Here is a 17249-nt window from a genome sequence, read left to right as displayed (position 1 = left end):
CACACACACACCTGATCTTAGAGCAAAGATATAAACTTGAGATCTAAAAATTTTTTTAGAGCTTGCTAACATTTGACAAAAGTGATAATGGAGCAGGACCATAAACTTCCCTTGTCTGTTTACTAGGTTGCTTGGTTACCCATGCCAGCAAGTTTTTGTGGGTCTTTATGGCTGGGTAATGATAAAGAAAGTTAACAGAAGTGGGAACAGGAGCTAGAGAGAAGTTAGAGAAGAAGCCTCCCAGAAATTAGCAGATTTAGGAAAATGAAGAAAGAAAAAAGAAAAGAAAATATATAGCAGAGAATTGGAATTGGAATTAGGATTGAGATAGAGAATTAGAGCTAAGAAATTCCAGATGGGACAGATGAATGAGAATAGAGTGCAATAAAGAGACTTATTGAGGAAATTGCCTGTGAGGAAATTGCTTTCCCTCAGATCCCTTAGTCATTTTCCTTCCCCAGCTGTAGTACCTTGTTGAACCTTGAAGTATTCTAAAGGACTGGTACCCTAAAGGACACTGTTTATACACCCTAGGTGAGAATTACTATAGTACTGTTAAATGGACATAATATTAAACCACCTCCTAATGATTTATCATTATATGCATAGATTAAGGCATCACTCAAGCCTTACAATGGATGCTCTTATTTTCAGTAGATGCTAATCAATACAGATACCCACAGTGGTCATGATGCAGAGAATAAGCCATTGAGAAATGAGTAGCCTTTAAAGTAACATAAGTACCTTCTACCTCAAAGGCACAAGAATGGTTGTGGAAGACGGGGTGAAAAGCCTGGAAGAGCCAGAGGTAGTAGATGACCACAAAAAAAAAACCAGCATCTTCTGAATACAGCAAGGGAGTGCCACATATGAACTCACAGTGGTTGGGACAGCTTGTGTAAGACCAGTCAATCCCAAGCCAGAATAAATCATAGCAGGATGGGGGTGGGATGAATGACAAGAATTAAGTAATATGAATCTTGTGAGGGCATAAGGTTATAATCAGAGCAGCGAGCTGGGTTGTGTCTTGGATGGGACTAGTGTTGATTGGCACAGGACCCAAGGCAATGTGCGGTGTGACTTTAGTTCAGGATGCATTTGTATTATCAGGGAACAGGAAAAATATCTTTCAGGGGTTGTGTTCCAGCCTAGTTGGTATGGTGCTTTTCCATGTTCCCACTGAGCTTCCCAGTCCCACGTTCTACCTACTTTATTATTTTAGGACTGTCGAGCTTTTTTTTCTGCCAAGAAATAAAAGGTTAATAGAATGAATGACAGCTGATACTTTGGTTTCACTTTCCACTTCTTGGAAATTTAAGTGATTCTGAAAACAACCTTGTCCATTCTCTTCTATGATAGGCCAACACACGCCTGGAGGAGAGGCACAGAAGTCAGAGGAGTGTAGAAGTCCCGCCCACCTGCCTTGCACCCGCTGCTTTCCACAGAGGAGGCAGGACTGAGTTTCAAGTGGCGAGCCTGGAGTAGAGTGGAGTGGTTCCTGCAGCTGAATCCAGTGCCTGAAGGATTTTCTAGAAAGGGGACAGGGACATTCAAATCTAACTTCAAGCCCTTATCGTCTCTTTCCTCTCAAGAGCTGATAGGTAACAAGACATTTAGGAATATGCCCTGATATTCATGAGGATGCCTATGTGTTTGTCTTTGGATTCACCTTCTTATTTAGCTTCTCTAGGAACATGAATTATAAGCTCAATGTCCTTTATTTATGGCTAGAAACCAAATATGAGTGAGTACATCCCATGTTCCTCTTTTTGGGTCTGGCTTACCTCACTCAGGATAGTGTTTTCTATTTCCATCCATTTGTACGCAAAATTCAAGAAGTCCTTGTTTTTTACTGCTGAGTAATACTCTAATATGTATATATTCCATACTTTCTTCATCCATTCTTCCGTTGAAGGGCATCTAGGTTGTTTCCAGGTTCTGGCTATTACAAACAATGCTGCCATGAACATAGTTGAGCATATACTTTTGTTGTATGATAGGGCCTCTCTTGGGTATATTCCCAAGAGTGGTATTGCTGGATCCAGGGATAGGTTGATCCCGAATTTCCTGAGAAACCGAAACACTGCTTTCCAGAGTGGTTGCACAAGTTTGCATTCCCACCAGCAATGGGTGAGTGTACCCCTTTCTCCACAACCTCTCCAGCAAAGGCTATCATTGGTGTTTTTTATTTTAGCCATAGGCATCCTCATGAATATTAACCTTCATCAGGCGATGAAAGGAGACAGAGACAGAGACCCACATGGGAGCACCGGACAGAAATCTCAAGGTCCAAATCAGGAGCAGAAGGAGACGGAGCACGAGCAAGGAACTCAGGACCACGAGGGGTGCACCCACACACTAAGACAATGGGAATGTTCTATTGGGATCTCACCAAGGCCAGCTGGCCTAGGTCTGAAAAAGCATGGGATAAATCCGGACTAGCTGAACATAGCGGACAATTAGGAATACTGAGAATTCAAGAACAATTGCAGTGGGTTTTTGATCCTACTGCACGTACTGGCTTTGTGGGAGCCTAGGCAGTTTGGATGCTCACCTTACGAGACCTGGATAGAGGTGGGCAGTCCTTGGGCTTCCCACAGGTCAGGGAACCCTGATTGCTCTTCGAGCAGATGAGGGAGGGGGACTTGATCGGGGGAGGGGGGGGAAATGGGAAGCGGTTGTGGGGACGAGGCAGAAATCCTTAATAAATAAATAAATTTAAATAAAAATAAAAATAAAAAAAAAGAAAAAAAAAGGAATATGCCCTGATAGTGGAGATCCTCAATTTGGAAGCTATGATGCTTTGGTTGGAGGTGAACAGTACTGCATCATGGATAAGTTTAGCCAATCCTTCGAGTTGAGGTGATTCTGAAGGAAAAGATCTGGATGTTGTTTTGGGTAAAGTATATCAAATTGATTTTCTTGTCTATTGTTCCTTTCCCTAAAAATGATTTGTAAATAGAAGTTTCAGATAATGGAATATCTCTGCAGTGTGTGTGAGGTTTGTTGTCTCTCATGGTCATGGATTTCCCACCTGGCTTAAACCATGAATTTAACATATGCTCCACAAAAGGTCAATGCATGCCATATAAGACTATCAATTCCTTGAATCTCCTTAAGTCTAACATTTTCACAGGAGTACATTCAGCTCTTGCACAGCCTTGGGGAAATCTATCATTTAGCAGTTGATCCTGTAAAGTTACTGGATAAATTAAAGTTTGAAACCTTAGGCTGTTCCTCTCTAACCTTAAAGTGCAATGCTGAGATTGGTTCCCCTTTAAATATCTCTATCTGTTTCTCAATATTTCTAAGAACTGTTTTAATAAGACTTTCTAAAACTTGTATCTTGGCACTCAGATTAACCAACTTCTTTAGTAATAAGAGAAAAAGCAATAAAACTGAAAAAGTTTATAGTTGACAGTACTATCTAAATCAGTTATTCCTTCATTTAATTGTCCCATTTTAAACCATCCAGTGTATTATTATACAGAGACCTAACCAACATTGTTAAAGTGTTTCTTTTTTTTTTTTTAGGTTTTATGAGACAGAGTTTCTTTGTGTAATAGCCCTGGATGTCCTGCAAATCAAACTGTAGACCAGGCTGGCCTCAAACTCACCAGAGATCTGCCTGCCTCTGCCTCCCAAGTGCTCACTCTCATTTAAAAAAAAATCCCCCACCTTTAAAAATTCGCAATTGTCTCAGCAAAGCTGCCGCCGGTGATGATGTACACTACAATGGAGTGCAAAGCTGACTGCTGCTGAGGAGAGCAGTAGAAGCCTGAGTGGATTTCAAGGAGGGAATGTGGGGAAAACTCACACCTACCAGGAGAGGGAACCCACTGTCTAAAAAAAACGCACACCAGGGATCATGCGGGAAGAAAGCTGCCTAAAGGGAGAACCAGCTGCTGGTGAGGGGCTAACTCTGGCAGTGTTTGGAGCCCAAGCTTCTGAGGAGTTTGCTGCATGTAGACCGCAAAGAAATATCCCAGACCTGCTCAGAGGCTTAGGGAAAAGGAGAGGAGAACCTGACTGTCAGGGCCGTGACTCCAGCCATGAATAGCTCCAGTCTACAAGTGTGAATACAAAGCCTCAGGCAAGCAAGCGGCTTTTTTCATGAATTCACGCCCTAAAGTTGGAGCGCTAGATGTAGTGGGAATTCTAATTGGTCTTAATAAATAAAAACCCAGAGTCAGATATAGGGACAAGTGCAGAAAGATCAGAGAAGCAGAGCATCCAGCCATTAGAGATCTTCTACACCTCTTAACCAAAAAGAAAAGGAACTCCTGTCTCCACCTCGCTGTATCACCTCCTCTCTCTGCCCAGCCACATCACTGCCTGTCTATACAGACCTCCAGACCTCTGTGGTTAGCTAGTAGCAAGCCTCTCACTCTCGTCTTCAGGTAAGCTTTATTTGTTAGAGCACAAACAAAATATCAGCACACAGTGATTAAGAATGCTGTATGCCAAGTCTGAAGATTTGAACTGAGTCCCCAGAATTCACATGATAGAAGCTGAGAATAAGCTCCCACAAGGTATCCTCTGGTCTCTACCCACAAACCATGACAAATGTACACTCCTATACATACACACAGAGAGACAAACAAACAAATGTAAAAACATAGCTAAATAAAATTTTAAAAATGAGAAAGTATTATGATTCCTTCCAGGAATAATGCAGATCAAAAGGACCAAGAAAGAAGGAAGAAATAAGATAAGTTACATTAAACTGTGTCACATTTTAAGAATTTTTGGGTTCTCTGAAAGTGCTGGTGATTAACAGCAATAATTAAGACATGAGTAGTTGATGCTTGGAGAAATAGATCAATGGTAACAGTTTTCTGCACAAGCATGAAGACTTCAGCTCAGACCCACAGCAACCATAAAGAAAGGTGAGTTAAATGGCATGTACTTGTAATGCCAGTATTGGGAGGTAGAGACAGTAGGATCTCAAGAAATCACAGGCCACCTTGTCTTGACTAATGAATGATGTAGGAGCTCCTTCTGTTTATGTGTTGCTTTCATTGGTTAATGAATAAAGAAACTGCCTTGACCTTTTGATAGGGCAGAACTTAGGTAGGCGGGAAAAACAGAACTGAATTCTGGAAGGAAGAAAGTAGAGTCAGAGAGTCATGGATCCACTGGAGATGGACCCTGGTTAGACTCTTTCCCGGTAAGCTACTGCCATGTGGCAATATACAGATTAATAGAAACGTTTTAAATCAAGATGTGAGAGTTAGCCAATAAGAGGCTAGAGCTAATGGGCCAAGCAGTAATTTAATTAATACAGTTTCTGTATGGTTATTTTGGGGCTAAGCTAACCGGGCTGTTGGGAAGAATCAGCAGGCTCCTTCCCCTGCAACAGATGAACTCAAAACTCAGTGAGAAACTCTATCTCAAAAAAAAAAAAAAAAAACCAAGTTGGTAGATGATCAAGGAAGACAGCCAATGTCAACCTCTGTACTCTAAACATGCAAACAAGAGTCTAAGCACCCTCGTTTACACATGATCACACACACACACACATATGAGAGAGAGAGAGAGAGAGAGAGAGAGAGAGAGAGAGAGAGATTGCTGAGCTGTTTTATAGCTGTGTCTCCATTGAAATTGTCTCATTCTCAAAAAGAAGGGACTGGGGACATGGTTCAGCAGATGAAGTGCTTGCTGTGCAGGCATGAACCCTGCAGGTCAGATCCCTATAGCCCATGTATAAAGTGAGTGGATATAGGTAACTCCAGCTCTCTCAAACAGAGACCAGGGATTTGCAGTGCAAACTGGCTAAAGTGAATAACTAATCTAACTTTATAGGCAAGCTCTAGGCTCAGTTGTGAGCACTGGCCTCAATGAACAAGGTCAAAGATAACAGAGAAAGAGTCTCGGCATCACCCTTGGACAAGCAAATGCTGTCTTTCACACTAGCACTGACCTGATGGGGTCAAAAGGTAAAAGGAAGATGAAATGGAGATATTGTCTTGCTAGTTCACAGGTGGCAGAATGCAGGGATCACAAATTACATTAGATCTGTACTAAAGAGGTCTTCCTGGGATCCTAAAACTTGGAACCTATGGGAAGAACTGAAGGACAAAGAGGGGAGAAAAACAAGGTAAAAATAATAAAAGATAACCCTGAAGTCCCACCTTTTCATACAAAGAGTAAGAAATTCCATGATTCAACAAGCAGCTGGGGACCTAAAGAATAACCTATGACAGGACACTAGGAGAATCAAGGAGCATAACAGCCTGAATTGCTCTAATTGGAATTTTTAAACAAACACTAACAGAGACTCCCACCCCTAGTTCATGGGGCTGTGGGATGTGAGCATAACTGAATGAACCTGAGGACGCTGCGAGTGCACAGAGTAATAGAACTGCCTGTTCTCCTTGCGGTAGAGGTTACATAATCCAAGGCAACACAAGGTCATCATTCACTGGTGGACAGTCCCACAGGAACCATTAGGAACCCGTGGTCACCACATGGAAGGGTTCCATGATATAAAGAAGAAAGGACAGACATTACAGAGAGAATTGGGCACGAGATAGCCAGTATTCAATGCCCACCTTATTAGACCACATAGAACTGCGTTCATGAGAGAACTAGGAGGACACTGTCAGGTATGTGCTTGCTATGCTAACAAGGGGACATTTATTGGAATCTCCAGCATCCACATGGAACTTCAGAGGTTGAGAAACATGTTCAAAACCTAGTCCTGGGAGTATGGGAAGAAGAACGTTCCTGGAGCTTGCTGCAGAGCCCATCTAGCTGAGTCAGCGGGCTCCAAGTTCAAGGAGAGACCCTGTCTCAAAAAATAAGATGGAGGAGCAACTGAAGAACAGCAAATGTTTTCCCTTTTGTCCCTTAATTTTTATGCCTATACATTTGATGCTATATTTCCTTGGTTGTATTTTAATTTTCTGTCTCCTCTTTTGTTATTTTAAGATCTATTTTATTTTATTAATTATTTTATTAATTGTGTGCATGTGTGTTTATCTATGTGATATATGCTATTTGGAGGGTTGCATAGGCCAGAGGCATGAGAATCCCTGGAGCTGGCTTGGCAGGTGGTGTGAATCACCTGATGTGGGTGCTGGGAAGAAAACCCTGCTCCTCTGAGAGAGCAGCAGGTGCTCTTTAACCCAGAGCCATCTCTCCAGCACCACCCCTTAAATGTTTATCTGATTTTTTTTGTCTTTATTGTGCAACCGTTTTTTACTCTCATATTCACCCTTTCTCTTTCTGCTTCAGTTTAGTAGTATTTGACTTTATCTTGTCCCTTTTCCTTTAAAAAAAAAATGTTATAAAGCTGATGAAGCATTGGAAGTGTCCAGGTGAGACATGGATGGGAAATTGCTTAGTGTGAACTTCAGAAAATAATTCCTCAAACAAGAGTTCTAGAGGCCTTGTGTGAGCTCTATATTATTCCAAGAGTATTATATTAACTCTGAGAACAACTGTAACTGTATGAAAGTACCACTATGTAATTGTCATGAACATAATATTAAGCTACCTCCAAATGAGTTATCGTTATACTCATAGAATGGATATGGATATAATGATATAAGCCATGGGTATAATGATACAAGGCATATCTCAACCCTCATCGTGGAAGCTTGTGTTTGCAGCAGATGATCATCAACCCAGACAAAGACACAGAGACTAGGACACAGAAGACTATCCAGCCCTAAATGGAATATATTAATGCTTCTTCTAAAGGCACAGGAATGGTTGTGGGAGAGAGGATGACAAGACTGAAAGAGCCAGAGTTGGTGGATGGTGACAGGGAAGCAGTGTCTTCTGCACACAGCACGGCAGCTCCACTTATGAACTCACCATGGTTGTGACAGCAGGTGTAAGACCTGCCAAGCCCGTGCTGGACTGAATAGCAGCATAGACAGGGGAATTGAGAATGAGAAGAATTAAGAAATGTGAATTTACAACCATGAGAAATTAAAGGGGGGTAAAATGAGTATTTTCTTGAATGAGACAAAAAAATGACCTCTGCACAGGACTTGGGACAATGTTTTGTGTAACCAGTTCAGGTTGCATTTGTGAAGTCAGGGATCAGAAAAAATGCCTTTCAAGGGTTGTGTTCCTGCCTATCTAGTCAGATACTTGCCCATGTTGCCCCGATTCCAAAGGTCACATTCCACTCTGTTATTATTTTATGACTGTCCATCATTTGCTGCCAAGAAATGAAGAGATAATAGAATGAAAAACAGCCAATAGTTTCACTTTCTCTTTCTTCCTCTCGGAAGTACAGGGGATTCAAAAAACCAGCAAGATCCATACGCTTAGATGATTGGTAAAAACACACTGAGAGGAAAGGGGCAGAAGTCAGAAGAGTGATAAGTCCCGCCCTGCTGACTTGAACCTGCGGCTTTTCCACAGAGGAAGCAGAGAGGGGATACAAGAGAAAAGACTGTAGGACAGTGGAGCATGGTTCCTGCAGCTGAACCCAGTGAGGAAATCCACTGGACACAGGATAATCTGGTAAGTGGACAGCAGTATTCAGATCTACCTTGAACCCTCACCATCTCTAAAGAGATGACAGGTAACAGGACTTTTAGAAACATGCCCTGAAAGTGAGGGGCCTCAGTTTGGAAGATCAGGAACTTTGGTGGGAAGCAGGCAGGATTGGTTTGTGGATGGTCTTAGCCAATCATTCATTGAGGTAGACATAAAGGAAACAATCTCAATATTTATTTTGGTAAAAACTCAAGCTGTTTTGGCTTGTCTCTTATTCCTCTCCAAAAAAAAATGGTTGTTAATAAGTAATGGAGTATCTCTGCATTGTGTAGGAAGTTTATTAAATATCATCTAAAATTGCTTCCTAATTCATGGTCAACTATGTAATTCCTTACATACCAAGGCCTCCGATCTGTGGAGAAGAGGTCTCTCTGCGTACTGCTTATGCTGCAGCTGTCTGTGGAAATCTGTGCCTGAAAAATCTTCTTTACTGTGGTTTTCTTTATTGTAAAGCAGGAGTGTTAAGGAGCTTCCCTCCATCTGTGAGGGACATGATCTCTGTCAAGGAGTGGTGGCAGCTGTCATTTAGGCAGGCATCATTTTTTTTACTTTTTATTTACTTATTTTTTTATTACTTAAAAGAAATACCAATCCAAATTCCCACTCCTTCCCCTCCTCCCAGTCCCCTCCCTCTCCCTCCACAGAGCCTCCCACCCCACCCCTTCAACCCTAAGGGAGTGCCATGCACCCTGCCCTGTGGAAAGTCCAAGGCCCTCCCTATTACATCGAGGTTGAGCAAGATTACATCCAAAGAGAATAGGATCCCGTGAAGCCAGTATATGCAGTAGAGACACATCCCAGTGTCACTATTGATGGCCCCTCAGTCTGCCCCAGCTGTCAACCCCCTTCAGAGGGGCTTGGTTGTTCCCATGCTCATTCACTCCCAGTCCATTGGAGTTGGTGAGCTACCATTAGCTCATGCACACTGTCTCAGTGGATGAAAGTGTGGCACATCCACACATTAGAGTACTACTCAGCAGGGGAAAAAAAGACAACTTGAATTTTGCAATCAAAGGGACAGAATTAGAAAACATTACCCTGAGTGAGGTAACCCAGACCCCAAAAAAACGAATATGGTATGTACTCACTCATAAGTGGATACTAGTCATAAACAAAGGGCAACGAGCCTATAGTTCAGGATCCTAGAGAAACTAAGTAATAAGGTGAACCCAAAGAAAAACATATGTAGACCCACCTGGAAATTGGAATCAGACAAAAATTTGGGAGCAGGGAGGCAGGGGATAGAAGGAAGGGGAGAAGGGGAGTTGAGGAGAACTTGAGGGAATGGAATAATTGTGATGGAAGAAGGACAGATACGAGAGCAAGGAAAGAGATATCTTGATTGAGGGAGCCATTACAGAGTTAGCAAGAAATCTGGCTCTAAAAAAATGCCCCAGAACCCACAGGGATGACCCCAGCTAAGACCCTAAGCAATAGAGGAGAGGGTCTCTGAACTGGCCTTAACCCAGTAGTCAGACTGATGATTATCTTAAATATCACCATAGAAACTTCGTCCAACAACAGATGGGAACAGAGGCAATGACCCACATCGGATCACTGGACTGAGCTCCCGAGATCCAGTTGAAGAGTGGAAGGAGTGAGAATATAGGCAGGCATCGTATTGTAATGCCTGCTCTGTCACAGCCTTCTCGTTCCCTGTGTTCATACTCGGTGGAAAGACCTTGCAGACAACTGTCACACTGGAGTCTGCATCACAGATCCTGGAGCTAGAACTAAAAGAATGAGAGAGAAAAACTGAAGATGAGAACAGCTCGTGTGTTTCAGGGACATGCTGTCTGTGTCCTGTGGGTGACTGTCACCTTCAACAGTAAATGAGGCTATGTAGTTTATCTAATCTTGTTTAGCTTCCCTTTCAGGACAATCTTTTTACCACCTCTTCCCATCCTGTGCCTGCAGCCAGACTGAACAAAGTTCTGCAGCGCTGGTTTCTTGCACAGCTGTCCCCATTTGTCTTGTAGATTGGAGAGGGGCTGTATGTGTTGAGTCTGTTTGCACTGTGCTCATACACAGTAAGATTCTAAGAACACCTCTGTTTTGTATTACACTGTTTTATGCTCTCCCCAGACTGTTGGCACCCACTGTCTATGAATCTACTAAGACTTCAGGTTCCCGCTGAGCAGTTAAAACTACAGAACAGACACGAGTGTTCACAGTAAACTCCAAGTGTTTTCCTCACAGCCCCCTTTAATAGCCTGGTGATATATCTGCGTGTTAATGGTGAAGACGTGAACAAGACAAAAGCACTTTCTGCTGTGTGAGGTTCACTATACTGTGGGAGGGTAACAGCAAATGAACGACAAATACACACTATGCAGCAACAAGGGCTGTGGAGAAACTGAAATATGACGAAAGGATGGCAAATGATAAGAGGAAGGCGTATTTGTACATCCCAATGTGAATATAAATCCTGAATCCTGCCTAATTGAAGTAGGACCTAGAGAAATGTAATTAATATCCGTGTGGTTACTGGGAGAGAACAAAAAGACACAGAAGCAGTTGCAAGGTTCAAAGTGATGAGACGAGAAGACAGCCCAAGATACCAGGGGTCTGGAATCCAGACACCAGAGGCTCCAGAAATGTAATAAGTATTCAAAGGTATAATGTATGGAGCATGTGCACTGTATACCCAATGAATGTTCCCTGGTGGAAATGGAAATCCTTGTGGTGCCTGTCAGAATTGCCTTGACATGGTATGACGTCAGTGTCACTAGGATAACTCTGGCTGATTGATCATCCATGTTATTGCAGAAACAATCCCAGGAAATATAGCAATATCAATGACATAATCAAAGCTGGAATTGAGGAGGTCTTGCAGAGGGTAAAGGAGGAGGAATGATCAATTGTAAGTGGATTAGGAAATAGAGCCTAAGCCTGTGAACTAATTTGATGAGGGAGAAACAGAAAGAGGAGACTCCAAAGTGACAATGGGGATTTGCGGTTTCCATAACTGATTGTGAGGTCCATTGTGCTGTCGTGCGAGGTCTTGTAGGCAGGTTTGTGGAAAATAAAGGGTAGAAATATGAGATCTGTGCTAGCTAAATGCCCAACAATTATACTCAGGTCCTTAGACCTGGCAGCAAGTGTATTTACCTGTTGAGCCTTGTAATGAACTTGAGCCCAGGTTAGCCTCTAACTCACTACCAAAGATGACCCTCTTACTCTGAGTTCCAGAATTACAGGGATCCACAAGCACCTACATTTGATGAGAATTGAACTCAAGGCCTTATCCATGCTGGGAAAACTCTCTACCAATTGAACTACATCTCCAGTGCTCCGTTAGACTGCTTTCATAAAAGAAAAGATTTAAAAGAAAATAGTGAATCTAAATGATGACTTGAGGACACAAAAAATATTGTTTTAAATAAACTCATTTTAATGCAAAGTTTAAGGTATAAAAAGTTTTGTATTATTTTATGTTTATATTCTTCATGGAAATGAGTTCCATGTCAGGAAAATGATAGAAGAAAAGTAAGTCTAGGCAAAATTAGAATTATTTCAGCAAAACACAATAACTGAACTTGCTGAAATATTTTTGAAAACAAAATAACACAGACAAAACCAGATTTGTGTGATCATTAGAGAGATTTGTCATTGATTAAACACTGATGTCAATTGCCATTTGTTGTTTTTTATTTTTCAGTGTATAAAGCTAGATGTATGTTAAATTTCTATTCATTTGAAAGCAAACACTGAGGGTAGTGTGCACAGATGGTAACGACATCTCAGATTTCAAACAAAATATTCCAGTTCTAATTAGATGCAACACAGTTACTCATGATTTTATACTTGATTACTTGATGATGCTGACAAAAGGATACCTGTACATTTTATATTATTTTTATTTACTTAAGTATTATTTTTTCTTTAATGAAGGGTTTAACCGAGAGTTAGTAAAATTTGGTTTAGTTTCCTTTCTAATTATAATATAAACACTATGACAAAAAGAATTTCTAAAGAAAAGGGGTTTTCAGGCTTACACACTCTGCTCACAGTCAATCACGGGGGAAAGTCTGGGCAGAAACTCTGCAGGAGTAGAGGCAGTATCAATAGGACATGATGTGACATTTTATTTGTTTTTTAATAAATAAAGCTTTCCTGAAGATGAGAGAATAAAACAGCCTCAATGATCAACCTTACAAGACCAGGCAGAGGTAACACACACCTTAAATCCCAGTAGCCACATTAGATGCCATAGAAACCAGGCGGTACATGTCGTTAAGGCCAGTGGTGTGCCTTTAATCCCAGCCTAGAGAGGATTATAAAATGGGAAGAGACAGCTCTCAGACATAATCTCTTTCTGAGATTCCTGGAAGCAAGATCACCATTTCAGACTGACGTAGACATAAGAACCAAATGGATGCCTGGTTTGTCCTTATGACCTTCAGGTTGTGGTGCAAGACAATTCTGTATTCTGCCAATTATGTGTGATTTTCTTTGGGGCATAACGGCTGCAGAAACTGGGCAGGACAGAAACTCCAATAAGCAGGTCCTCATGTTACAATGTTGAACCCCAATTTCTTTCTCTGAGTTTTTAATTAATTGTGCTTCAAGGAGAATATTGTTTACTATCTTGCTCCCAATAGTTTGATAATGCTTTCTTAAATTACCCAGTTCAGGAGTGGTACCACCAAGAGTGGGCTGGAAGCTCCCACATCAATATTCAATCAAGAAAATAGCACATAAGGATGCTCGTGGGCCAATCTAATGGAGGCACTTCTTCAAATGAGATTTTTCTCCTCCAAAAGGACAGCAGCTTATATCTTGTTGACTGAAAATAATCAGCAAATGAACTTGTCTAAAGGTGAGATGGTCCTTCGGGTTCCTGCTTCATGAAAGAGTCTGCAAGAAATTCTGCAAGACACAGAAGAAGGTGACTGACAAATTGCCAATATAGGTGGAACTGTCTTTGAAATTTCCTGCTTCATTGAAAAGTCTGCTGGATATTAAGGGCTTGTAGGCTGAAGATGGATGCCCCAACAATACAGAAAAACTTTGAGTAACTGTCCAGGCAGCAAGAAGTCTCTGTCATCTTGATAGATTTGGAAGTTGCTTACAATGCACTTCCTGTTTATTTAGGTAATAGTATATCCTTCTGGAGTCTTTGATGGAGTTGAAGAATATGATAAACAATAAAGTAGATATAAATACTGTAACTGTATTTTTTGCTTGATACCTGTCTTGCTGTATGTAATTTTACTATGTTAAAGTTAAAATCTTCCTTTTTATTTAAACAGAAAGGGAGAAAAGGTGTGGGAAGTCCTTCTATATATGTGTTGCTTTTATCAGTTAATGAATAAAGAATCTGTATTGGCCTGTGGGGGAAAAAAGAAAAGAATCAGCATAAAATATATGGTTAACATCAGAACACATCCGAGATTGCAACATAGAGAACTCAATGTTAAGCATAAAGGCATCTTGAATATCTTGCAACTTACTCTCCCTTCCTTCTTTCAGGGCCCTTTTATCAACAGTCATGGATCAATCATTCTCTGATACATCTAAGAATGAAGACCATGGAGATTTGGAGTCCAGCTTTACAGCATATTTTAAGAAAACCAAGAAAGAAAGCAAAATCATTACTCAGGAAACCATTGATTCAATTGAGTTACACCTGACAAGAGGAAATATTCAGGGGGCAAACTCTGTAATCAGGGATGCATTAAAAAATATTGATAATGCCCCAATAAACATTGATGTCACTGGAGAGTCTGGAGCAGGGAAGTCCAGCTTCATCAATGCCCTGAGGGGGGTTGGACCTGAAGAAGAAGGTGCAGCTGAAGTTGGGGTGGTAGCAAGAACTATGAGGAGAACTCCATACAAACACCCCAAAATTCAAACTTTGACTTTATGGGACCTGCCTGGCATTGGAACTCTGAACTTTCTACCAAAAGATTATCTGGAGAAAATGAAATTCCAAGAGTATGACTTCTTCATTATTCTTTGTGCCAAACATTTTACAAAACTTGAACTAGATCTTGCCAAAACAATCAGACTTATGAAAAAGAATTATTACTTTGTGAGAACCAAGGTGGACCTGGATTTAGACAATGAGAAGAAATGCAAACCACGCACCTTTTACAGAGCAAAGACCCTGCAGAAGATCAGAAGCATGTGTGTGAACACCTTCAGTCAGAATAACATGGATGCTCCACAGATTTTCTTGATTTCTAACAGACATTTATCTGACTATGATTTTCCAGTCCTGATGGACACCCTGGTAAAGGATCTTCCTGCTCAAAAGCGCCACAATTTTGTTCTTTCCTTACCTAATATTACAGAACCAGCCATTGACAGAAAGCACAGCTCTATGCAGCAGGCTATCTGGTTGGAAGCCTGCAAGGATGGACTTTTAGCTACTGTTCCTGTAGTGGGCATCCTCAGGGATGATGTGGAGAAGCTGAAGGAGAAGTTAAACCACTATCGAGTCCTCTTTGGAGTGGATGATGAATCCTTGCAAGTCATGGCTAAGGATTCCCAAGTGCCTCTTGAACAACTGAAAAAAATTATTAAATCTCCTTATTTGTTAGAAACTAAGAAAGAAGAAACATTCGGAGAAATGCTTTTGAAATATTTGGAGAAACTTGCCTTAGGTAATGGTGGGCTCCTAGCTTCATGTATTTACTTTAGGGAAACCTTTTACTTGCAATTTCTGTTCCTTGACACAGTGACTGAAGACACCAAAGTTCTCCTTAGAGAGACAAATTTAAGAAAGCAGTTTAAACTCAACTCACCACAGCTACTGACCATGACAAGAACAAACGATTACTATCAAGAAGTCATTAGATGAATTCTCCGCTCTGACATATTTTCTTTAGCCAAACCACTATCACCATGGAGACACCTAAAGATATGGACCACGCTTCTTACTTTGTCACAGTCTGACAACCCAAGTCCCTCTTCCCCTCTCTGCCTGCCTCTCTGTCTTTCAACTCTACCTGTTGTGAAATATTCTTTTAAGTACGCCAAGATGTGTTACATTTGTTTATGCTGCAGAATATTACTTTAACTGTGTAAAAACCATGGTACATTTTCTCATTCCAACATGGGGCCAGTACTTTTATGTAGGGCCTAAGAAAACTGAGGGAAAAAAGAACAAAAAAGAAGTTGTATGCTAAGCAAAAATAGTCAAAGTTAGGATCAGCATTCAAAGCTAATAATTCTGTGTCATGGATTGGGAGCTAATTAGTGGCCCCAAAGAAAGAAAGTCTGGTACATTAGCCTGCACACTTGAATACACACACACACACACACACACACACACACACACGCACACATCTACGAATGGACACATACAATGCCCAAAATGTACAAGCACATACAAAAGATATGAATAAGTTCTTTGTATCTAATTCCTACTAATCAGCTAATCAAACATTCTAATGGAGGACTTGCCATGCATGTATGAGGACCAGAGCTTAATTGCCAGAACCCATATAAATGTTCAGTGAGTGTGGCAGCCACCTTGTACTTCCACACTCAGAAGGCAGAAACAGTGCAACCATGGAGCATGTTGACTTGCTGGACTGTGTTGATCTACAAGCTCGGGATTCATTTGAGAGAACCTGCCTTGGTGAAAAGGGTAGAAAGTAACTTAGCAGGAGACCCAACATAAGCCTGACATGTCCACACACACGTAAACATGTACACCCCACACAGGGACACATTTTAAATATAAAATAATATTTAGGAAGTAAAAAAAATCACAAGTCTTAGAAAGTATAGAAACATAAAAGTTTCATGAAGCTCTCCTCAAGGTTAACAAGTAGTCTGTACATTGTCATAGTTTTTATCTCTGTTGATGGGATTAAACACTAGCTGTTGGTACAAAGTCAGTGAAGGAAGCTTGTGAGGAGATTCCTGAGAGCTTGTGAGAAAACTCCAGGACAAAGACAAAAAGACAAAACCACCTGGCTAAAACCACCATAAAATTTACATATTTACATACAAGGGTCTTGTAACTTCTATTCTTTCATAGCATGAATTTTTTTTTTTTGTGGAATGCACTGCCGTGCCTTTCTGAAGTGGAATAAACAGGAATGGGTCTTACTGTAGATTACCCGTCATTTTACCTCTAGTATTCAGGATGATGTTTCCAAACAGAAGTTGTCCTCCTGACTCTATACTACATAAACCAAGGTGAGCTTGCCTTTGTGATTGATCATAACTTGAACTCAAGTGAGCTTTGTTCACATGATCTTGCTTGACCCACAAAATGCCCTCAGAATATAAATTGTCTGATTCCCTGAATAAAGTTGGTTATTGCATGAGACTTTAGACCACCTCATTTTTAAGCCCCACTCTCCCAAGTTCATGCCCCCAAATACAGCAGAAACACTGACAAAATCACCCTGAGGGAGGAAAGTATTTAATTGGCTGGCAGGTTACAGTCTATCATCAAAAGAAGTCAAGGAACTGAAGGAGAGACTGGGAGGGAACACTGCTTACTGACTTGCTCTCCATGGCTTGTTCACCTTATTTTCTCACACATCCCAGGACCACATTCCTAGGGATGGCACTCACCACGGTGGGCTGGCTCCTCCTACATCATTTATCAATCATGAAGATTTGGACTCCGGCTTCACTGCTTATTTAAAGAAGTTTAAGGCAGAGAACAAAATCGTTTCCCAGGAAACCGTCAGGTCATCGAGTATTTTCTGACAAAAGGAAATATTTGTGGTGCTAAATCTGTAATGAGTGATGCGTTAAGA

The 17249-nt window shown here is 41.1% G+C and overlaps 1 protein-coding gene across 1 annotated transcript; it reads left to right on the top strand.

Moving 5' to 3' along the window:
* Positions 1-8446: 8446 nt before the first annotated feature.
* Positions 8447-15328, top strand: LOC121440595 (interferon-inducible GTPase 1-like). Its single transcript, XM_041641355.1, has 2 exons — positions 8447-8484; positions 13996-15328. The coding sequence occupies exon 2, from the start codon at positions 14015-14017 to the stop codon at positions 15326-15328; it is 1314 nt and encodes a 437-aa protein (XP_041497289.1). The 5' UTR covers positions 8447-8484; positions 13996-14014.
* The last annotated feature ends 1921 nt before the right edge of the window (positions 15329-17249 follow it).

The sequence above is a fragment of the Microtus oregoni genome, unplaced genomic scaffold (assembly GCF_018167655.1).
Source record: "Microtus oregoni isolate MIOR12 unplaced genomic scaffold, Mior012 000069F_ref0000032, whole genome shotgun sequence".
Taxonomy (NCBI): Eukaryota; Metazoa; Chordata; class Mammalia; order Rodentia; family Cricetidae; genus Microtus; species Microtus oregoni.
Note: the sequence above shows the minus strand (reverse complement) of the source record. Positions and strands in the feature narration are given on the sequence as shown.